General features: G+C 39.6%; 1 protein-coding gene across 2 annotated transcripts; it reads left to right on the top strand.

Annotated features, from left to right (window-relative positions):
- Positions 1–11,360: 11,360 nt before the first annotated feature.
- On the top strand, positions 11,361–24,162 carry LOC125451238 (uncharacterized). 2 transcript variants are annotated; one of them, XM_048528144.2, is made up of 4 exons: positions 11,361–11,549; positions 16,618–16,696; positions 21,451–21,686; positions 22,241–24,162. In XM_048528144.2, the coding sequence occupies exons 1-4, from the start codon at positions 11,501–11,503 to the stop codon at positions 22,357–22,359; spliced, it is 483 nt and encodes a 160-aa protein (XP_048384101.1). In that variant the 5' UTR covers positions 11,361–11,500; the 3' UTR covers positions 22,360–24,162. The 2 variants fall into 2 exon arrangements, with proteins under 2 accessions (XP_048384101.1, XP_048384100.1); XM_048528143.2 differs by lacking the exon at positions 11,361–11,549 and adding an exon at positions 12,121–12,335.
- The last annotated feature ends 614 nt before the right edge of the window (positions 24,163–24,776 follow it).

Raw genomic sequence — 24,776 nt, 5'->3', positions numbered from 1 at the left:
AGGTGTGGTGCTCATCATTCTCCAAGGGCTTTGTATTCTAGTTCTGTACATGCAACGGCCAGCATTTCTGCACCTTTTTCATGATTTCCCTTTTCTGCTCAGGTATGTGTCTGCACCTCCACTGTTTAGATTAGATTAGATTCCCTACAGTGTGGGAATAGGCCCTTTTGGCCCAACAAGTCCACACCACCCTTTGGAGCATCCCACCCAGACCCATCCCCCTATAACCCACACACCCCTGAACACTATGGGCAATTTAGTGTGGCCATTCCACCAAGCCTGCACATCTTTGGACTGTGCGAGGAAACCGGAGCACCCGGAGAAAACCCACTCAGACACGGGGAGAATGTGCAAGCTCCGCACAGACAGTTGCCCGAGGCTGGAATCGAACCCGGGTCCCTGGCGCTGTGAGGCTGCTTTTCTAACCAGTTTATACTGTTTATGCTTTTATTTAGCTCTAAAATGGTTGACCTCAAATTTGCATGCAGTTTTGCCCAGCCTTCGCTTGACCAATCAGTATCATTTTGTAATCTTGCCCTTCTATCAGCACTGCTTACTGAGAAACCCAACTGTGCATTATCGATGAAATTCAGAGATGTGACCTTCTATACTGTAACTCTAGTCATTGAGGCCTCAGCACAGATATGCTTGTTCTTAAATATAAAATCACAACAGACTGCTCACGCTTTCCAAGTATCAGAACAACAATTTCTGATTTGATGTATGCTGCAGATTGTAAAAAACAAGTGTCCCTTATAACTTGTGAGAATACAATAATTCTGGCATCTCTCAGCAAATTACTTGACTAATCCATCTCTCATGACAGCAAAAAGTTGACATGTAGGGGGCACTGTTGTCTAATTGTAGAACAATAATATACAATTGACATTGGGTTGTAGTTTGTAGTCAGCGATGAAGTTGACTATGATTAGGCCTTGCTGATAGAATTGACCTGTCTCACTGTACCGTGGCATTGCAAATGATTGCTGCACACTTTTACTGGGGTTTCCCAGCCTGTTGTCTGCATGCTGTCGAAGTACCCAATCACAGAGTCATGGAGCTGTACAGCACAGAAACAAACCATGCCGACCAGATATCCTAAATGAATCTAGTCTCATTTGCCAGTATTTGGCCCATATCCCTCTAAACCCTTTCTATTTATATACTCATCCAGACACCAAGTAAATGTCATTGTACCAGCCTCTACCACTTCCTCTGGTAGCTCATTCCATGCATGCACCACCCTCTGCGTGAAAAAGTTGCACCTTAAGTCGCTTTTAAATCTTTGCCCTCTCACCTTTAACCTATGCCCTCTAGTTTTGGATTTCCCTAGTCCAGGGAAAAGATCTTGGCTGCTCGCCCTATCCATGCCCCTGATGATTTTATAAACCTCTATAGTGTCACCCCTCAGCCTCTGATGCTCAAGGAAAATAGCCCCAGCCTATTCAGCCTCTCCTTATAGCTCAAACCCTCCAAACCTGGCAACAATCCTTGTAAATCTTTTCTGAACCCTTTCGAGTTTCACAACATCCTTCCAATAGCAGGGTGACCAGAATTGCATGCAGTATTCCAAAAGTGGCCTAACCAATGTACTGTACAGCCACAACATGACCTCCCAAATCCCATACTCAGTGCACTGCCCAATAAAGGCAAGCTTACCAAATACCTTCTTCACTATCCTGTCTACCTGGGACTCTACTTCCAAGGAACTATGAACCTGTACTCCAAGGTCTTTTTGTTCAGACAAAAGAGCATATTGAGAGGATGAGATGAAGTAGAGGTAGGAGAAGTCTCATGTGGAGCACAAACATGAATGTAGACTAATTGGGCTGAATGGCCTATTTCTATTTTGTAAATGCCAGGTTTATAAGATTACTGATAAAGTTTAAAGTTTCTTGTTTTTGCCTTACCTCAGTGACTTTGTGGTGTTTCTATTTAAAATGTAAGTGCCACTAACATGATTGAAAGGTAACAATGGGTTATTTGAGGAGTCACTTCTTTAAACAATGATTTAGAATTGTGTAACATTGGGACACCAGCTCCTATATGGAGCTTTATGTTCAGGTAACCCCTATACGATGGAATATAGCTCCTGTCTTAATAGCACCAAAGCAAGAGATATGCACTTTTCCACATCCATTTTGTGGCCTTTCATCCAAAGGATATTTTTCTCCAAGCAATAAGAGTTTCAAAACAAATAACCTATCTCTTGAAGATTATTCTATAATTGTCAGTTGAATTTGATTATTTTCACAGTTGCAACAACTTTACAATTGTTGATTTCAGAACAGTTCTCAGCTAATGTGACCATTCCATAACCAATATTGTTTCTTGGTTTTGTTTCTGTTAGATTTCTGCCCCTCCGTCCAGTTCGAGTTGGTAATTGGTTATACATAAAAAGACAGATGAGCATTCTTACAGCTCCATTCAAACCTCAGGAAATCCAATACACTTTACAACTTATTGAAGTATGTTTCTTGAAGGCTGTGAACCATGTAAAGATCACCTCTAGGTGGCACAAAGAGTGCAGATTCACAAAGAGGCCAAGTGAAATACCTATTACACATCTGATGACAAAAAAAGACGACTTGACAGATTGAATGTTGTATTAATTTGAAATGATCCCTGTGGAGAATGACTCCAAACAGGGGACAAGAATCATTATGAGTTCAACTTTCTTCAGAGAGTTGTCCTCACTTCAGATTTTGCCACTTCAACTTTTAATTTCTTTGCTGCTGTTTTCTTCACTGATTGTTTCCTGTCTGGTAATTTCCTCATCATTTTTACCACTTCAACTGACTGGAGTTTTTCATATCAACCCCACGATTAGTCAAAACTTTCTTTATCACAGCTAGGGATATCCCGTTGTGATTGCACAACCCATCATTGTTTTACTGCTAAATTAAAGCCTAGATGAAGGCTGCACCATCATGCAGTCACCAGCACCTCCTGCACAAATACAGACAGCAAGCATCGTTGCCATACCATCAGGCAGCAAGATGGCCATTTATACCATGTATTGAAATGTGGTCACGTTGCAGCTAAATTACACACCGCAAGGTCCCCCAAACTGCATTGCATTAATAACCAAATATTGTGCTTACCTCAGTGATGATGGTTGAGAGATACATATTGGCCAGAACACAGTGGGGAACTTACCTGCTCCTCTTTGAAAAAATTGCGACAGAATCTATTACATCCACCTGAGAAGGGAGATAGGGTCTTGTTTTGCCATTGCATCCCAGAGATATTCTTCTAACAGTTTAATACTCTCTCAGTTCTGGACTAGGAGTGTTAGCCTGGATTATGTGCTTATGTCTGTACAGTGGGACTTTTGCTATAACTTTGCAGCATATTAATGCACAAGACTGAATATAGAACACTGCACACAATGAATTTCCTTCCTTAAGGAAGGATACACTTAACATTGGAAGCAGCTTAGAGAAGGTTCACTCAGTTGATTCGTGGGATGTCTTATGAGGAAAAGTTGAACAGCTTGGGGCTATTAAAATTTAGAAGAATTTGAAGTGATCTTATTAAAAGGGTTAATGCTGAAGGGATGTTTCCTCTGTTAGGGGAATTTAGAATTCGGGGTACAGTTTAAAGATAAAGGTTGTTAGTCTTCAGAATTCTCTTTCACAGCGAGCAGTAGATGCTGAATCATTGAATATATTTAAGGCTGAGTTTGACAGAATTTGACCTGCAAGGGAGTAAAATAAAATAGAGGACAGCAAGTAAATGGAGTAAGCGTTACATTCAGATCAGATATGATCTCACAGAATAGTGCAACAGGCTTGATGGGCTGAATGGCTGACTCTTACTCCTTCTATTTTGTTATGATCCTATGACGACACTCACAACCTTCTGACTCATAGACAGAAGTGTTACTCACTTAGTCATGGATAATATAATTGAATGAAATCTGAGTTGCAGTCACTTTTCGTAGTGGTCTGTGACAGTGCCCATACCAGGACTCCAGTGTTTCACCCTGTAACCTAAAGGAGTTGAGACTACTTGTAACCAATTGCTTCAATCCTTACTGCGAAGCTAACAATTACTTCATGACTAGGCAGTTTAGGATCTACTCCGTGTAGTCAAGTTATTTGTACCACTAATTTGCTCAGACTTTGGAGATCTATTGAAGACATTTATTAAAATATTTGGCATATATATGTACAACACAAAAGAACTTTTTTGAGCTACTTACAATGATTTCATCGTCAGATTTATAAATATTTTTGAAACTGTTAATTTAAGTGCTTTGTTAAATGCTGCAGGATTAATTTTTAAGGAATAATTATCTGAGTGTAGAGCCATGAAGAGCAGGAGCAATCCTCCTGGCACCACTGCAGTACCATCAGCCATACTCCTATCAGACCTTCCTGATCTCCTCTTACATCTTCCAAGTGTCCCATCATTCTTCTGATCACCCCTCCCGCTCCCCATTGCCCCTCGTTCAAGATCAATCATACTCTTGCCAAATTTACCTATACCCTGACAATTAGTGTTAAAGCCAGTGAGTGCAGTGAGTTAATGAGTTTGTGCTTAAGACATTTTATTGCAGCAGAATAAAAACTTTTCTCTATACAAACCACATTATGCCGAATGGGTCGGCCACTTGGTATGGTGGCGCAGTGGTTATCACTGCTGCCCCACAGTGTCAGGGAGACATGTTTGAGTCACCCAAGGCTGGAATGTCTGTATGGAGTTTGCACATTCTCCCTGTGTCTGTGAGGGTTTTTGCTAGGTGCTCCCGTTTCCGCCCACAGTCCAAAGATGTACAGGTCAGGTAGATTGGCCGTGGCCGGCATGGTGGCTCAGTGATTAGCACTGCAGCCTCACAGCGCCAGAGACCCGGGTTCGATTCCAGCCTCGGGCAACTGTCTGTATGGAGTTTGTACACTCTCCCTATGTCTGCATGGGTTTCCTTCGGGTGCTCCGGTTTCCTCCCACAGTCCAAAGATGTGCAGGCTAGGTGGACTGGCCATGCTAAATTGCCCATAGTGTTTAGGGATGTGTGGGTTATACGGGGATGGGTCTGGGTGACATGCTTCAAGTGGTGGTGTGGACTTGTTGGGCCGAAGTGCCTGTTTCCACAATCTAGGGAATCAAATCTAAATGATCCTATCGTGTCTAGGGATGTGTACTAGGCAGGTTAGCCATGGGAAATCCAGGTGTAAAGTGGGGGCGCTGGATCTGGTTGGAATGCTCTTTAGTGAGTTGGTGCAGACTTGATGGGCTTAATGGCCCCTTTCTACACTGTCGAAAATCTGGAATTTTGCAACATAGGAACAATTCACTTGGTCTGACAGGTCTATGCTCAACTCAAGCTCCCTCCCACAAAATATGGAAGCCACAACACTATTAAGTATTGTGATTCATCATTTTCATGAGCACAAACATTTTATCTGACAATTTAGAAAAAAAATATAAGATTATGATGTTTAGAAGATTTATCTGCAAACAACAGTCTGTGGGCTTGCTCTCTGATGAATATGATTTTTGATTAGTCACATAGTAGCTCAGGAGATATAGATAAAGTTGCGGCAGATGCAGATGTCTGAATTTTCTCTTGTTTTTAAATAAATGCATCTTGAATGAGCGCATTTTTTCCTTGTATTCTCCTATGTTGCAAGTCCAAGCATTTGCAAGCTTTTCATGAAACAATACCCAATTGATTCACAAATTGGTGTTACAATATCTAATTGTTTGAAAATTCTTTCAGTACAATTAAAACCTTCTGTCGTTCCGAGGTACAAAACTGCCTAGGGAGAGCAGCTTCAATTAAGTTGCACTGTGCATAATTAGCAGATGTTCCTGATAAATCTTTAGATACAGGAGCTTGTTGTGAATGTGCCCTTAGTGACTAAAGGATCAAATCTTGATTGTTCTATAGAACACTGAAACATCTCCAGTTGACAATAAAACTACCACCAAGTTGGAAACTAACCGGAAAGTGTAGGGAAATTTGTGTTTGGAGGCGGAATGTCCTGAGGAAAAACAGAAAGGCTTGCTTTACAGCCAGTGAAGTACATTGTGGGCTGAAAACAAAAAAATTGCTGGCAATCACAACAGGTCAGGCAGCATCCATGGAGAGAAAGCAAGCTAACGTTTCGAGTCTAGATGACTTTTCTTGAGAACTGAAGTGAAGTGTGGAGGGGGCAGCATTTATGCAAGAGTAGGAAAGGGATTTGGAGTGCTGGGGGAAAGGATTTTCTTAATTCAGATTAAGTGATTGGAATGTGAGAATGGTAGAAAAATGGCGTGTCTAACTGCTAGATTGAATAGAACAGACAGTCCCACTGGGATGGCAGGAGAGGAGAGAGGATAGCAGAGAATGTAACAAGCAAAGTTAAGAGAAAAGAAATGAATGGGTTGACAGTTTGAAGGCATTGAATTCAGTATTGATCCCAGAAGGCTGTAAACTGCCTAGTTTGAAGATAAAATGGTGCTCCTCCAGTTTACAATGTGATTCGCTCAAGCATTGCAGGACACCGAGGACAGACAAGTGGGCATACAAGCAAGACACTGTGTTAAAATGATAGGCTATGGGAAGGTCAGGGCCATGCTTGCTCAAGGACTGGATATGTTCTGCAAAGCAGTCACTCAGTCTGCACTTGGTTTCTCCAGTGTACAGAAGGCCACACTGGGTGCAGTAAGCACAATACACAAGATTGGAGGAAATGCTGCTTCACCTGAAAAGACTGTTTAGGCCCTTGGATGATGAGCAGAGAGGAGGTGAAGTGGCAGGTGTTGCATCTTCCACGATTACTTGGGAAAGTGCTGTGGGAAGGGGGAGTGGTGCTGGTGGTGAAGGAATGGACTAGGCTGTCCCAGAGGAATCCTTGTGGAATGCAGATGGGGGAGTAAGGGGAAGTTATGTTTGATGGTGGCATTCTGCTGGAGTTGGCTGAAATGGTGGAGAATGATCCTTTGAACGAGGAGGCTGGTGGGGTGAAAAGTGAGAACAAGGGGGACCTGATCACATTGTTGACAGCGATGGGAAGGGACAAAGGTCAGAAGCATGGGTGATAGGTCGGATGCGGTTGAGGGCTCTGTCAACCACAGTGGGCACAAAACCAGTTAGGGAAGAAAGAAGCCATGTCAGCAGCACTGTTTTGGAAAGTGGCTCATTGCGGAGTTTGGACGCTACTGTATTGTCAGAAATGTGGCTGCCATCCTGATCAATAGCAAGCTTCCAGAAACAGCAATGCAATAATGACTAGAATGACGTTGATTTGAGGGATAATCATTGGCTAGGGCATAGAGGCGTTCTCACCTGCTCTTCCATCAAAGGCTGTAGGGATTTTCTTTATTAGCCTGAGGGAACAGAAGGGATGTTGGTTTAAACTTTCAATATGGGACCTCAGACACTGCAGCATTCCCTTAGTCTGACATTGTGAGTGGCAGTGTAGAATTTGTATTCTGATCTCAAAAATGGAGGGTGTATACACCTATAATAATTTAACATTCCTCTTAATTTATGAAACACCACCTAAAAGTAACATTACAGAAATATAGCATGCATGAACTGCTTGAAAGTTTGAAGGCATTTTGGGGCATAGATAAAATTAAGTAGTTACGCAGGGCAGTAGTTACGCAGGGCTGTCAAACAGCAATGTTTATTGAGTGCTTACAGAAAGTTCCTTTTAGATAACTCTGGTGTTGTTTTTCATCGTGCCTCAATGAATTAGAGCCAAAACTGTAGAGTGTGCTTGATGTTTTCTACGGGTGTTATCCAGCTCAGGCATAACCTTTGTCAACAAAAGCAGGAAATGTCAGACATGCAGTTGGCATCTGCACTCAGCATTGTTTGTCCTGTTGCAAAGTTTTAGGCTTGTACATTTATTCAAAATGAAAATTAAGGATACCGACACATTTTGTTTTAGAATTAAAAAAAGGGAAGGGAAAAGAAAATACAAACAGCTGTCAACAATTGGTACAATAATTGGATGATTTCAGTTAGATAATGGAAATATTAACAAAAGAAACTAACTAAAGACACAAAGTCTGTGAGGATGTTTCAAGGCAGTGGGGTTATAAGGAAGATTAAAGAGAAAGTGAAAGGTGATAGATATTGAAAGTCTAGGGAGTAGTGTCACACTTCAAAGTAAAGCAGAAAGAGTTGGCAAAGTTCACTGGGTCAACCGATATCAAAAATATTGACTTACTTACCAGAACCTTCAAATCCTACCAACATGAAGAAAGTTGAGATAAATTCAGATTGGTCTGCTTGATTTCCTTGCTTTTACTCAGGGTTGAAAGCATTTTGAAAGTAGGTGAGGCTGGTATTTATAAATCACCCTCTCACAACCTAAAGATATCAAAAACACTTTTCAGCCAATTGAATAAGGAACAGGGCTGAATATTACAATTTTTTGGCTAAGTGCACATGCAAGTTGTGCTGAGGTTTTCAATTAGTTGGCAAGCAGATTCCCTCTTTTCATATGGTATAAACTGTTACTTTTCCCTTTATGTTTGCATTGTTTTGTGAATTGTCCTGAAAGAAAAGCTTCATCAAAATACACCTTTTTTCAGAAATACTGTTTTATGGTGCTGATTCAATGTCAAATAAGAACCCTTCCTGCTATTTACCGATTACAGTCATCTGTAATGCGACAAAGAGCTGTAATCTACAGTACATCCACCCACAAGGTCGGATGAAATTTAGGCTAAATATCTATTTTTTAAAAAATGACATGTCCAACAATGCAGTGCACTGTAATTCTATGCAGTTGTGTTAGATTTGCAGGAGGATTTGATATCTAACATTTTGACTGAGCAGCAGGAACACTATCTACCTTTGACACATACACATGCAGAAGGCTTTCTGAAACAGTTCAGAAAATTCAACTTTGACATACAAAATTGAGTTTCCCGAATGCATCTTCTTATGTCACTGTTGGTACTGGTCTGACAATGCTCTTTGGTCAAGTCTAGAGGCTTTTCTAAATTAATGGTACAATATGAACGCAACCTCTGGTTGTTATATCGCTTCTTTGGTTGGAAGTCTCATTTTAAATGGTGGACTGCTTCATATCTGCAATTAATGTCAAGGTTCTGACCAGAGCCAGCATTCAGCATCCTATGTTTTATCCCTACAGTGATAGAATGAAAAATAAATACAAGAATAAATAATTTAATATTGGAAATAGAATCCAATTTCTAATAAAACTATCTCAGATTGATTTAAGGTATAAATGCACATCTATCTTTGCAACTTTAATTAAGAAAAGGAGCACTTATGACTGGAATTGATATATTGTTATGGCAGCAAGCAGCATGGTTCACCATCACACGATGTTCAGGATACCTGTACTCCTCACTTATTGCTACCAACAGGAATATATTATTTCCTTTAATTCACAGAATGTAACAATCTGAGTTCATTTTATAAATTTATCATTTTCATCTGCAGGATATATAGATTTTATATGGTGCTGCCATATGTGAAAAAAATCCTTCACCATTTATGTGGAGAACCTTAAAAAGGACATGTTGTAGCAAATCACACATCCATTTGGATAATTCATGTTATGTAGAACTAATTATAGATAAGGTAGAGCATAAAAGAATAACATTTCTCTATGTCATGAACAGTCAATACATACATGGATGCCTTGAACTATGAGGGCAAAGCCAATCACCTGGTGGCTGTTTGGTCTTACAACTATTCAATGTGTACCCCTTTAGCTTGCCTTTGAGCAAGGCTCCCGTGTAATGCTGCATGGGGTGCCTGTAAAACTCAAAACAGTATCCAATATTGCCATCTGATTCTGCAAATTGACAACATCTGCTAAATACTCCTGTGTGTGCTAAGAATTATGCTGACAACTAATTTAAAATTTTCAGGCAGGTTCAGTGTACTGCACCTGCACATAATGTAAGCTACAAATATGTAAACACAGAGTCTGGTTGTCTGCAAACAGAATATGTATACACATCCTACTATATCAACTGAACAAAATACACAATGGCTATTCTCTGGTTTGTTGCTCAGGGCAATGCCTTGACCAATCAGAATAAACTTACTTGGATTAAATTTAAATAAAGCTTTGCAGTTAACCGTCAGTCTTCCCCTCACTTGTGCATTCTCCGTGACAGTGACTCTACCAGTCAGAGTCTTTTTGCCACCAATCAGAATTGTCTTCTCATACAGTATAAAATTTTGGTCCCTGTTCCAAGTGATATTTTTGACAATAACCTGATGAGTGCAAAATGGAAAGTTTTGACAAAATATATACTTTTTTTCTCGATACTCAGGATATAAATCAGTTAAGTGAGTGGGCAAAGATCTGTCAAATGGCATATTACATGGGAAAATGTGAAATTGTTCATTTTGGGAGAAAGAATAGATAAAGAAGCATCTGAATTGCAGTGCGCTGAATTACAGAGGAACTTGCGTCTTCATGCATATATCACAGAAGATCAATATGCAAGCAACTAGGGACACTAATAGAATGTTGGTATAGCGAGAGCAATTAAATACAGAAGGAAGGAGGTTATGCTTCTACAGGGCATTGCTAAGACCACATCTGAAGTTCTTTCTACTGTATTGGTTACTGTATTTAAAGAAGGATGTAAATGCATTGGAAGCACTGCAGAAATGGTATGCTGAACTGATACGTCGAATGGGCTGGTTGTCATTTTTTTCAATATTGGATGGGCTAGGCTTACATCCACCGGAATTTAGAGGAAGAAGCAAGTTGATTGAAACATAAAAGATTATATGGGTCTTGATGGGGTGGGGATGTCAAAAGGATTCCCATGTGCAATGAGGGCTCACTGTTTAAAAATAAGTTTCATCTGTTTATGGCAGATAAGGAGAATCTTTTTTCCTCATGACTCTTTGGAACTGTTATTCTTGGAACCCGTGGAAGTAGGTTTTTTTGAATAATTTTAAGGCAAATTTGGACAGAGTCTTGATGAGCAAGGGGGTGAAAGATTCTAGGATGTAGTCAGAATTATGGAGTAATCATATCTTATTGAACAACAGAACAGGCTCAGATAGTTGAGCTGCCTGGTGTTGAGCCACAAATGTTGATCTAAACTGCAATGCCTTCTTTCTACAAATGAATTTTTAAAAAAAATTATCAAGCAATTAATAGTTTAAACTTTGTATGCTCATTTCACAAGTCGAATCTAGTTCCTGACATTTAAACTTGTGTCAGAGCTACAAGTAAACAAAAATGAATTATTGTACCACTGAGTTACACTGACTCAAAGCAGTTATTTTCTTACTGGGCATTTTCCACTCTAATTTTAATTTTTGTGCTCATTGTGAGGCCATTGGATCATATCTTTACTATGCTGTTGAAGAAGAAATGTTACTGGATGCTGCTAAGTTCCCTGTTTGTGTGCATTAGATAACGATGCCAGTTTGGGTGTCAACACTGAAACCGCCTAATCCAGTTTCAGAAAAAAAGGACATCACTACCTTAGTCAAATATTTCTACTTGGTTATTTTCTAAAGAAACATAATTCTCAGAAGTGGTAGAAAATGGACATGTCTGGCCATGGTCAGAAAACCACTGATCAGAAAATTTCAGGTAACATTTTCTGTAACAGAAAGTAACAGTCACTGTTAGTTAAGTAAAACGCAAAGGTTATTTAGTTCGTTTGGCATATATTAGTTATTGAGTGCTTGTAAATTTCAAAACAGTAGAATCATTTACTCTATTTTTGGGAGTACCCAATATGACAGTAAATGAGTGATAATCTAATTGATAATTATGATTTCTGGTAGGATAAACTAATTTCACGGTTCTGAGAATCCACAAGAGATACTAGAGGTGGTTCATTTGGTTTTAATGGGTAACATGTCTCATTCTAAAAGGTTTGTTTGCAATGTTATGTATTGAAGTCCAACAATTATATTGAAAATAATAATTTACTTCACCAGACTCTTGTAATACAAGCTAGTTATATCTGACATAAAATAGAAAATTCAGTTCTTTTAGTAATATTTCTATGCGTTGCCAAATATGGAGTAGGAATCAACACAATTAGCACTATTTTAGTATAGCATATTTTGTGTAATATACATATTACTTAAATTTAATAATGTAAAATTAGTATAGCTGCAATTTTGTTTCTCAAGTGTAGAAAACTTACTTAAATGCAATTATTTAAATAAGCCTTGATCCTTCCACAATTGGAAATGGTAAATACTTCAGGGGAGATCTTAACTCTACTGGTGAGTGGAAAAGGAACGATAGTGTAACTAAATGATGAATGTCCGTTCATGACCATTCCCCATCTAATTGCCACCGGTTTTGATAAGAACTGTACCACAATGATAGTTAACCTGCTGAGAAGCCAAAGACACTCTGAAGGTGAGTGGAAATCTTTTCTGAACGGAATTCTTATTTTGGTGCATCTTCATGCTTCACAAAGAATGCCTGGATTTTTGCTATGCAGAATTCTTTCTCAGCCACGACAAACTTGCAACATCCCATCCTCCACCACAATGCCAAACCCTGTTGCGAGCATCAACCTTATTGCAATCGATGACAGCAAGCAATCTCAATATTTCCCGACATGCATTTTCCAATCGTTGCTCCCTATCTGGGATATTTCATCCAACTGTACAAAGCTGCAAAAATCTGTCTGCTGTTCCAATTCTGGCCTGTTGCCTACTCCATTTTCAATATTCCACAATGGACATATGTGCATTCAGCTCCCTGGAAACCAAGCTGCAAAATACCTCACTTAAGTCTTTCTACCTCCACTCCTTTTAAGATTCTCTTTAAAACCTACTCCTTTGATGGATATTTCCTTATGTGGCTTGGTGTTATAATTTGTTACATAATGTTCCTATGAAGCTGGCTGGAATGTTTAATTACATTAAAGGTGTTCTGTAAATTTTAGATAACAAGGTGTAGAGCTGGATTAACACAGCAGGCCAAGCAGCATCTTAGGAGCAGGAAAGCTGACGTTTCGGGCCTGGACCCTTCATCAGAAAAGGTCCAGGCCCGAAACTTCAGCTTTCCTGCACCTAAGATGCTGCTTGGCCTGCTGTGCTCATCCAGGTCTACACCTTGTTATCTCGGATTCTCCAGCATCTGTAGTTCATACTATCTCTGCAAATTTTAGGTTTTGTTGTTGAGTGTGGAACAGTCATGCACACAAAATACAAAATAATTGATTCTGCATATCTTGAATGTAACCACAGTTTTACATTACAGATTGTTGATATGCCTTTTGCAGTCACTGTGTTTGAAAGATAAATGCTTGGAGCAAAAAAAATTGAGAAATAGGAGGAAAATGGAGTTGCTTTCATAGGGTTGTTGTTTAGTTCAAAGAGTTAGCAATGGATTGAATAGTCACCTGTGATGTACAATTTTTCTGAAAAAAAGCATCACCAACCCATCACAGGTGATATCTCAACTGCTCCACTCCACTCCCAACATTTACACCTTTGTTTACAATTATCTTGCTGACAGCAAGTGACTTTTAAATTTTCTGAGAATTTTATTAGCATAGATCAGTGTAAAAACTGATGTAAAATCAGCAGAAATCAAAAATATATTCATGGCAGGGAAAGGTCTGGAAAGTTTGCATGTTCCTCTGTTACGTCCTGCCTCCCTTATCCAATTTTAGAAATTAAAAGTCTGAAGCTGTTGTACCAGCATAGATGCATTGCATAAGGCACACAGCATGTAGAACTTTTCTATTATCAGTATAGAATCAAAGAAATTTACAGCATAGAAGGGGCATTGAGGTCCATCATGCTCTTGGAGAGGGCTTTCCAATTTAGGCCCAACGCCAGTTTTTATTTCCATGATGCTGCAAATGAGTCCTCCTGATGTACCTGTAAAATTAGTTTCCCAAGTTCTTTTGAAATGCAATTGCACCATCTTTTCAGGCAGTCTGATCTAGACCATAACAACCCTCTGGATGGAAAGATTTCTTCTCATTTCCCCCCTGGTTCTTTTTACCAATTATTTTAGCTCTATGACTTTTGATAACCTACCACTCGTCAGAGAAAATGGCTTTTTCTGCACTTGCTGTATCAGAGCTCTCATACATTTGAGTGTTGATATTAAATCTCCCTTTGCTGTTCTCTGCTGTAAGGGGAACAGTCTCAGTCTGTCCTGTCTCATCATATAATTGAAGTCCCTCATCCGTGGTATCATTTTAGTAAATCTCCTCTGCATCTTCTGCAAGATCTTGACATATTTCCTGCAGTGTGGGCAGCACGGTGGCTCAGTGGTTAGCACTGCAGCCTCACAGCGCCAGGGGCCTGGGTTCGATTCCAGTCTTGGGTACCTGTCTGTGCGGAGTTTGCACATTCTCCCTGTGTCTGCGTGGGTTTCCTCTGGGTACTCTGGTTTCCTTCCACAGTCCAAAGTTGTGCAGGCTAGGTGGATTAGCCATGCTAAATTGCCTGTAGTGTTCAGGGGTGTGTGGGTCATGGGGGATGGGTCTGGGTGGGATGCTCCAAGGGGCAGTGTGGACTTGTTGGGCCGAAGGGCCTGTTTCCACACTGTACGTAATCTCATCTAATCTACTCAAGAACAGCACACTGTATTCCAATATAACAGAGTCTGTGTCATTAAAATTATTCATCCGTTCATAGGTTGAAAATGCTGTGCAACTCTCAATGAAGAGCAGTGTTTTAAAAAGTGTTATAGAACACTAGAAATATTCATTTACATTGAAAAATAATGAGAAACCAACTCAAAAACAAACCAAACAAAAACCGAAAGAACTGTGGATGCTGTAAATCAGAAACAGAAATTGCTGGAAAAGCACAGCAGATCTGGCAGCATCTGTGGGGAGAAATGAGAACTAACATTTTGGGTGAAGTGATCCTTCCTCAGAACTGATGGTAGGTAGGAAAATGTCTGTTTATATGCAGCAGATAGGGTGGGGGAGGGGGTATGGAGTAAACAGTTGGTGGGGATAGAGCCCAAAGGGAAAGAAGAACAGTTGGACATACAAAGGAGTGGAAAACAGCTGGTCAGGAGTGTGAATAGCTATTAATGGGGACTGCTAGTGACTGTTGCACACAATCCATTCTTAGCCTTAACAGTCCCCATAAATAGTTATTCACCCTCCTAGCTAGATCGCTATCCACTTCTTTGTCTGTCCAATTGTTCTTCTTTCTCTTTGGGCTCTATCCCCACCTATCAATGACTCCTTACCCCTCCCGCCACCCTATCTTCTGTATTTAAACCGATATTTTCCTAGCTATCATCAGCTCTAAGGGAGGGTCATTCAACTGGAAATGTTAACTCTGATATCTCCCCACAAATGCTGCCAGACCTGCTGAGCTTTTCCAGCAGTATCTGTTTCTGTCTCAGAAAACAAGCCATGTGAGCCAACTATTCCATATTTGTGCTTCTTATCCCTCCATGTGATGAGAAATAGTTCCTGTTACCCTTCTACTGGCTTCAGGTAATTCTGTACCTAAAATTGCAGCATAGATTTACATTTATAAAAGTGTAAATGCAACATAAATACGTTCTGACCAATTTCAGTGAGATGGGGGTTGGGGGAACGGGGAGGGAGGCAGGTACTGGGACAATGTTAATGATCCAAATGCTTTTCCAACAGAACAACTTGGGGTTGATGCAAGGACCATGGAAATTCTCACACAACCATTTTTTGGCGTACGTTTATGCAAAGTGCTTAATGGCTGCATTAAGCTAAAGTGGAAGCACCACAGTAGAGGTCACATGATCTCTTGCTTCTTTCGCAAAACACTCTAAATCTTTGCTCTCTGGTTCTTAATCCCTTTTCGAGTGAAAACTTTGACTTACGTACATTACTAAAAAAATTATCATATGACCTACTTAGTTGACTGTGGCTATTTTGAATGGCACCTTTTCTTGTGTCAGCTGGTGAGCTTTCTGTGGCATTCATACTTGATTCTGATTGGGATCAGTAATGGCTTCTAGCATTGCATTTCAACATTGATAGACAAGCAAGTCATCCACAATAGCTTCCACTTTGTGAAGAATGCTGACTATCTTGTTATCTGTATTTGGGAACAATGAAAATGCCAAATGGCCATTGGAACCACCTGCTTCACTTGAATGGCATTCAGATTATAGTTAGAAAACTTCTGCTTTCACTCAGCTTTACTTGCCAGTGACCATCCTTTGCATGAAGGGTACGAAAGAGCTTTGTGGGAAGAGTGAAACTGATGCCCCTGCCTTTGTGGGCATATTTTTCTAAATTCAGTGGTGAATGCTAACACGTCACCAGACTGTGACATCTGGGTATATATTTTTGAGATCTCATATTCAGGTCCTAGCCACTTGTCTTTGTCGATGAATTGAATGGAGTGTGATATGAAATGTTATAATGAAAAAAGTTCAAGCACTTCTGGAAAACAGAATTCCATGAATGAATTGAAGTATTAGCAAATCTAATTTGTACCAAAATTATGTGCAAAGTGTAAATATAAGATCAAGTGTCAATATGGGGCTTTGTAAAGATTAGGGTAAATTATTACATTTGGTGAGTTAGCATGAAATAATTTCTTTCTTCTTGACTTTCAACTCTACAAAGGTAAGACAGTGTATGAAGAAAACAGAAAATATTAAACCAGAAGTCGTGTGAGGATGAAAATTTACCTTACACGAACAGTTTGTTGTTTTCCACCAGGAGTTCTTCCATATTGTTTGCGGGATCGTGAACAACTGAGGAAAAGGAAGCTGGAAAATCAAGAGAAGAAAACCTCACAGTGAGTTCTAAATATGGCATGATTGTAATAATTGTGAAGTGTAAAGAAAGGTGATTACAGCCATCCCATCTTAAAGGCATGAATGTGTACACGCTCTGGCTGGAAGTGCTCAATGTAAAGTGAAACTTGTGTGTGAACTCACAATTTAAAACCAATCCCAACTTGGCACTGGTTGGATTTACAGATGAATATTGTGTGGTAGAAACTGAAATTAAGGTGGTCTCATAGTTGCTAGTATTGCTCAATCCACTGACCTCAGTAAAGTGAAGACGTATGTCTTTCTCTCTTGAACTGATTCAAGCAAGTGCCCTTCCAATAAAAAGAATAAGGCAAAATAACAGGAGGTTTTCACAGGCTTGTATTTATTATTTATCTTTGGAGGTGGTGGTGAGCTGCCTCAATAGTTGCTAGGGCCATTTCAAAGGACACATAAGAGTCAACTATATTGCTGTGGGTCTGCAGTCAAAAATCAGCAAGACGAGGGAAAAACAGCAGATTTACTTTCCTAAAAGACAGTAGGGTTTTATGACAATCTTGGCCATACATTTATATAAGTGTAAATCACTGCTCAACACATCTATAATCCAAAATCCATAAAATTATAAAAAAATGCACAGCCCTGAAAGAAGTCATTTAGTCCATTCAGCCAATGCTAGTACTTATGCTCCACTTGACCCCTTTCTCATCTTTCCTTATCTAGCTGTCAACATAAACTGTTATTCCCTTGTCCCTCAAGTTTTTGTCCATATTCCTCACACTGTTCATTTTAACCAGTCCTTGTGGTAACCAATTCAACATTCTCACCACTGTCTGGCCCAAGAATTTTCTCCTGGGTTCGGTTTGATTCTTTTCCGAGTAGTGGAAACAATCTTATGTTTACTTCATCAAAACATTTCATAATTTTAAAACCCCAGTTATTTTGCCAAATTCAAGGTGAGTTTCAGCCTTCTTGTCTATTCCTGCTAGGCATAACCTCAGTTCTAACATCTTTGTCAATGTTTTTTGTTTCTTCCCTATAGTTTGATTGTATGGCAACCACATCGCACATCATGCTCCAGCTGTTGACCAACCGTCTTTTTTTAAAATTTGTTGGATGTAAGCATTTTTAGCAAGGCCGACATTTATTGCTTAGCAGTGTGTTATAGCAATGCTACCTCCAGGTTGTTCAGGGCACCTACTGTTGCACAAACTCCACCTGGCAGTATAGGTCGCTGCCAAGCATCAGACACTGCTGCCTTCTTACAGGGAGGGTGGTCTATTGAGCCAGTCTTTGGGCATTCAGTGAAGCTCAGTTAAAATCCTTGGTGTTGTTGGCAATCCCCCAATTCCAAATGTAGCCTGGAGCTGCTATCTCTCCTTCATTCCACTATGAGGAGCTGCCTGGCTACACTGCTGGCACTACTCCAGGGTCTTTTCCCCTGTCCCAGCCTCTGCCAATAGGCAGAAATTGGACCACAGCAGGGCCATCTATGCATGTACAGATGGCGATGTTATTCCACACAGTGCATGGAGCTGTTGACCACATATGCATGGATTCGTTCTGACTTAAGGCAGTCTGTCACCAGCAACTGATGTCACTCGGCCTGTTTGTGCAGGTAGCCATTTTGACAGTAACCTGTGTGTTTGGGCCAATTTGTCCGTTATTGCCCAGCCATTTTTTTTCCTTGCAGGTAATTTGGAGCCATTTGTTAAACCATGGTAGTCCCTGTAGTACATATGCAACCGCAGAGCTTTAGGGAGAGAATTCTAGGATGGAAGGCATGGGGATATAGAATGGTGTAGAGCTTGCAGGTGGCGTGTTTTTTTTTATTTATTCACGGGATACTGGTGTCATTTTATTGCCTATCCCTAATTGTCCAAAAGACAGTTAAGAGTTGACCACATTGCTTTGGGTCTGGAGTCACATGTAGACCAGACCAGGTAAAGATAGCAGCTTCTTTCCCTGAAGGACATTTGTGAGTCAGATGGGTTTTTCGAACAATTGACAATGATTTCAGGGTCATCATTAGACTGTTAATTCCAGGCATCTGCTGTCCTTCTGCTCCCATGGTGGTGGAGACTAATCGTTTGGAAAGTTTGTCGAAAGAATCTCATGAGTTGTTGCAGTTATTCTATATAATGGTATTGCTGTCATTGGTGTGCCAATGACAGAGGATCTAGATGTTTTATTAAGCGATCAATGGGGTTTCTGATCAAGTGAACTACTTATTCTGGGACGGTGCTGATTTCTTGATTACTGATGGAGCTGGACCCTTCAAGGCAAATGGTGAATATTACATTAGATTTTAAATGGTGGATGGCTTTGGGGAGTTGTGAGATGAGTTATCACTGCAGAATTCTCAGCCTCAGAGATGTTCTGGTAGCTACAGTATTTAAATGCATGAGTTAAGTTTCTGCTCAAAGAGAGCCTCCAGGCTGTTTTTGATGAGGAAATCAGTGATGGTAATGCCATGGAATGCCAGGAGATCGTAGTTTTATTTTATCTCGTTGGAGATGGTTATTGGCAAGCACTTGTGTGGCTTGAATATTATTTACCACTTATCAGCCCAACACTGAAAATTGTCTGCGTCTCGCTTCATTTAGTCACGGATCGCTTTATTGTCTGAGAAATTACATACGGAACTGAACATCATGCAATCATTCGTAAATGTGACCATTTCTGGCCTTGTGCTGAAGGTAGGATTGTTGATGAAGCAACTAAAGATATTTATGTCAAGGATACTACTCCTTCAATGATATTCTGAGGTTGAGGTGATTGGCCTCCAACAAATACTGTCATCTTTCTTTCTGCTTGATGCAACTACCTAGTGGATGGATTTCCCTCCAATTCCCATTGACTTACAGTTTTCTTAGTCTTCCTAGTGCTACACTCTCAGTAAAATTGTGCCTTGGTGTCAAGGTTGTCACTGTTACCTCACCTCTGACATTTAGGTCTTTTGTTTACATTTAGGCGTACTGCAACGAGTCTGGAACTGAGTGGCCCTGACAGAACTCAAACTGAGCTTTCAGCTGGTTACTACTATGTAAATGCATGAGTGAATAAGAATAATTTATATGCTATTCTGAGTGATTAGTTATATAGTCAGTTCAAAAACATTACACAATCAAATGTAGCGTACGGACCAGAGATATATTTCCGAATAAATATGTATTTTATTGTGTTTTCATTTTCTTACTGTGCCTTGATTATTCCCAATTATGAACTCCACTTATGAGTGTAATTGACTCACAGGTTTAAGATCACCAATCAGTTAGCACTAATTATCATCTGTTGTGAATCCTTTAACTGGTGTTTTTTCACCTGGGAGAGATAATGGGAACTGCAGATGCTGGAGAATCTATGATAACAAAGTATAGAGCTAGATGAACACAGCAGGCCAAGCAGCATCTTAGGAGCACAAAAGCTGACGTTTCGGGCCTCGACCCTTCATCACCTTTTCTGATGAAGAGTCTAGGCCTGAAACGTCAGCTTTCCTGCTCCTCTGATGCTGCTTGGCCTGCTGTATTCTTCCAGCTCCACACTTTGTTATCTCGGATTCTCCAGCATCTGCAGCTCCCATTATCTCTGATACAATTTTAACCTCACTGTGAAGCCTCTTCCAGGGATGCCTAATCTAAAGAAGTTACCCTCCTCCCTCCAGACAAACGTCTTCTTTCACCTGGGATATTTTTTAAAGCAAAAACTAGAAAGAAGGACTCCAACCGGCTTGTTCATTAACTAATTAACTTAATGGCAGACCAAGGCCTTTTAATCTTGTATAGTAAAATTACCCAGGCTAACATGAAATTATTCAGCAGGTCTGGCAGAATCTGTGGATAGAGAAAGAGTTAAAATTTAAGATCAATGATAATTTGACAGATTGGTTTGTACTCGCTGACATTTTTAACTCTTTTCCTCTGCCCCCAAATGCTGCTTGACCTGCTGAGCATTTCCATCATTTTCTGATTTTGTTTCAATTTTTCACTGTGCAGTATTTTTACTTCACATCAAGTTACTCTGTTGCATTGTTGGAGTACAGCACGTCTGGCAGCATCTGGTAAGAAAGCAGAGTTAATGTTTTGAGTCCAGTGACTCTTCATTATCACTCTAGTAATTTCTATTTTTGTTACAGATTTCCAGCATCTGTCAGTTCTTTCAAAAGGCAAGTCAGGCAGGACTTATACACTTAATGGTAAGGTCCTAGGGAGTGTTGCTGAACAAAGAGACCTTGGAGGGCAGGTTCATAGTTCCTTGAAAGTAGCGTTACAGTTAGACAGTATAGTGAAGAAGGTATTTTGTATGCTTGCCTTTATTGGTCTGTGCATTGAGTACAGGACATTGGTTAGGCCACTTTTGGAACACTGCTTTCAATTCTGGCCTCCCTGCTATAGGAAGGGTGTCTTGAATCTTGAAAGGTTCAGAAAAGATTTACAAGAATGTTACCGGGGTTGGAAGGTTTGAGCTTAAGGGGGTGGAATGAATAGGCTGGGGCTATTTTCCTTAGCGTGTTGGAGGCTGAGGGGTGACCGTATCGAGGTTTATAAAATCATGAGGAACACTGACAGGGTGAATAGGCAGGGTCTTTCCCCCAGGATCTGATCGTGCTTGTATTTCACGTCTACCTGAACTGAATTCCTACCTTTATTTCTCTCAAGATCTTTACCAATTGTTATCAACAAGTCTTTTCTTAAGACTTTATTTAAATTGTCTAAGCATGAAATATTTGCCAAATGATTAAAGCTGCCCTTTTGTAATTGCTATCATTAATTCACAGAGAGGAGTCAAAAGGAAAAAGAAAAAGAAAGACAAAGGCTAAGGGACCAAGCAACAAGCACACAAAAAAGCCAGTTGCTGAATCAAGTCCCAGCCCAAAACCAGAGTCTGCAGAAGAACACAAAGTGGAGATCAAAGACCAAACAGTTCATCCTGATCCTGAAAGTGAAAGGCCTGCACCTCCGGAAGAAAGTGCAAATCCTTTTATAACTGAGGAAATACCCATTCCTGCAACAGGTATTCCAACATGCCGAGATTATGAGGGCTCAGCTCAGGTGCAAGGATTCAGTGTTTTTTTTTATTTCAGGGTCTGAAAAAAAACCACATTTCAACATAATTAATCCAGTAGAAAGCCAGTCATTGCACTTCAAGGGTAAACCATTTTGCAAAATGTGTACTTTTAGTGTTCTTAATTTTTGGAATTCTGTACCCCACAATACTGTTGTTGTTCAGTTGTCAGTGTTGTCAAGAATAGAGATCAATGGATTTGAATACAGAGGAAACTGAAGGACAGTAGAATAGTGAGGGGAGATGGAATTGAGGTAGAAGATCATCCTGACTTTATTGAAAGGTGGAGCAGTTTGCTTTCTTATGCACTTACACGTCCTTAAGATCACATAGCCAGATATTTCATAGGAAATAATGTAATGGCTTTGAATGTTTTATTATTCTGTCTTAGAATAATCCACAAAAATCATTTGAACTTCCTATGAAACTTTTAAATTTATTTATTATTGCACTGTTGCTTGACAATTAGGTTAAAATATCGTGTCTATTACCATATCTCCTAGATGTTCCTGGAGAAGCAGAGCCAGTTGATGTCGAAACACCAGTGACCCAACAATTTCAAATTGAACACGAGCCTGAAGAAAATGCATCATTAGAAGAAACAATAGTTCTGACCTTGTAAAAAAATGCATTGGAATGCCATAGAATTAATTTAGATTTTCTCTGCCAGTTGTTATTACACAGGAAATTTTTTCCAAATTGAACTTCATCTGCCATTTTCAGCCCTTTTACCCATTTGATCAAGATCTCTTTGTAACCTTAGAAAACATTCTTCACTGTGTGCTATGCCACCAATTTTGGTGTCATCTGCAAACTTACTAACCATGCGTTCTATATTTTCATTCAAATCATTTAATTAAATGACAAACAAAAGAGGATACAGACCAATCCCAGTGGAACACCACTAGTCACAGGCCTCCAGTCCAAAAAGCAACCCTCCACCACCACTCTCTATCTCCTGCAGTTAAGCCAATTATGCATCCAACTGGGAAGCTCATCCTGAATCCAATGTCCTAACTTTAGTCCAAGTAAACAATGTCTACTGCTCTGCCCTCATCAATCTTTTTGGTAACTTCCTCAAAAACTCAATCAAGTTTATGAAGTATGATTGCTTTCACACAAAACCAATTTGACTATCCCTAATCAAATTTTGCTTCTCTAAATGCCCATAAATCCTGTCTTTTATAATCACCTCTAACAATTTACCCGCAACTAAAGTCATACTCACAGGTCTATTGTTCTTCAATTTCTCCTTACAATCTTTCTTAAGCAAAGGTACAACATTAGCCACTCTCCAGTCATCAGGTACCTCACCCATGGTTATAGACTATGCAAATATTCCTACAAAGGGTCTTGCAATTTCCTCCCTGACCTTCCATAATGTTCTGGGATACTTTAGATCAGGTTCTGGAAATTTATCCACCTTTGTATTCTCTGTGACCTCCTCAACTTTCTCTTCTATAATGTGAACTGTCTTTAAAACATCAAAATTTATTTCTGTGTTCTTTAGTCTCCATTTCTTTCTCCACAGTAAAAACTAACACAAAATATTCATTTAGTATCTCTCATCTCCACAGAACACAAAGCCAACCTCCTTGATCTTTAAGGGGCACTATCCTCACTCTAGTTACCCTCCTGCTCTTAAAGTATTTGTAGAATCTCTTTGGATTATCCTTACCCTTATCTGCCACATTACCTCTTTGCCTTTCTGAGTTCTTTCTTAAAAATGCCCCTACACTCTTTATATTGATTAAGACATTGAATTAAACCATGTTGTCTACATTTAAAATAAGACCCTCTTTTATTCTTGACCCAAACTTCAATATCTTTATTCACCCATTGTTCCTTAATCTTACCAGCCTTACTCTTCACTCTAATGCCTCTGAACACTTGTCATCACACTCTTGAAAGCCTTTCACTTGTTAGACATCCTGTTATCTTGGCGAATTGTGGGACTGGAAGAGATTACAGAGATAGGGATGGGCAAGAAGATGCAGTTCAGAATTTGAGAATGGAAGGACTGCTTCGCACAAAACCAACGTAGGTCAGTGAGCAGAGATGATAGGCAAACAGGATGTTGGATGAATTTAAGAGAGTTTGTTAAAACATCTGAGGTACCCCTCCAAGTACAAAACTAGAAAGGTAACAGAATTCTTAAGAGTTATTGCTTGTCAGAAGATATATAACTGAAGTGTAATAATTTAGTTAGAAACTGGATGTCCTTCCACAGTAGGAAGCACCAGGATTGTTAATATGTGCTTAATCAGACAGCTGAGAAAGTCTCTATTAATCTTCTAGAATTTATAAGGCATTCCAGATCAAAGAAACTCAGTTTCAGCAAATAATTTGCAGTCTTGATGTGATTTTAAGATAATGTACTCATTTTTGTACTATCTGCAATGAAAATAAAATAACTTCGAAAAGATGTGTTACAGTTCAAAACAATTTTTAAAAATGATTTACTCTCCTGAATTCAAAGATTAAAGATTGTTAAAAGATTATCTCACAGCAGAACTTCACAACTTAGTCTTCTCTTAATCAGCTTTGCACAACAAGGTACCTGCTTCTGCAATTTGGAACATATGGGCAGATATTTATATTAGTGATAGAGCTGTAGGATATCTCAGTTGTAAGTGAAAGCTTTATACTGAAATCACTAGATAATCTGCATTGTACGTTAGCTGCAAAAATGACCATAACTTGTGTCCTGAAGAAGAGTCACTAGACCCAAAACATTAACTCTGTTTTCTCTCCACAGATGCTGTCAGGCCTGCTGAGTTTTTTCAGAAATTTCTGGTTTTGCTTATAACTATTATGCACTTTTACCCACATGAAATAGTATAAAAATAGAATCAAATGTTACTAGAGTTCTCACCTCTGATATCTTATGAGATAAAAAATGCAAAGAACTACAAGTAATTGACAAATGCCTTAACTATGTTTGCTTTTACATTGATCATTCTAATGTTTATATTTTACCTATGAATGCAATTAGCATAATTGGTGAGTCTGTGCAGCCATGATGGACCGAATCATCTC

The sequence above is a fragment of the Stegostoma tigrinum genome, chromosome 3, assembly GCF_030684315.1.
Source record: "Stegostoma tigrinum isolate sSteTig4 chromosome 3, sSteTig4.hap1, whole genome shotgun sequence".
NCBI classification, from domain to species: domain Eukaryota; kingdom Metazoa; phylum Chordata; class Chondrichthyes; order Orectolobiformes; family Stegostomatidae; genus Stegostoma; species Stegostoma tigrinum.
The sequence above is the reverse complement of the archived record's forward strand: the minus strand, read 5'-3'. Positions and strand labels throughout refer to the sequence as shown.

What these genes read in the sequence shown, in the direction of transcription:
- LOC125451238 (XM_048528143.2), top strand. Translation starts at nt 12,245, where the DNA reads ATGACCATTCCCCATCTAATTGCCACCGGTTTTGATAAGAACTGTACC. An exon ending in AAGCCAAAGACACTCTGAAG is followed by an intron (nt 12,336 to 16,617) that starts GTGAGTGGAAAT and finishes GTTTTCCACCAG; the next exon opens with GAGTTCTTCCATATTGTTTG. An exon ending in CAAGAGAAGAAAACCTCACA is followed by an intron (nt 16,697 to 21,450) that starts GTGAGTTCTAAA and finishes ATTAATTCACAG; the next exon opens with AGAGGAGTCAAAAGGAAAAA.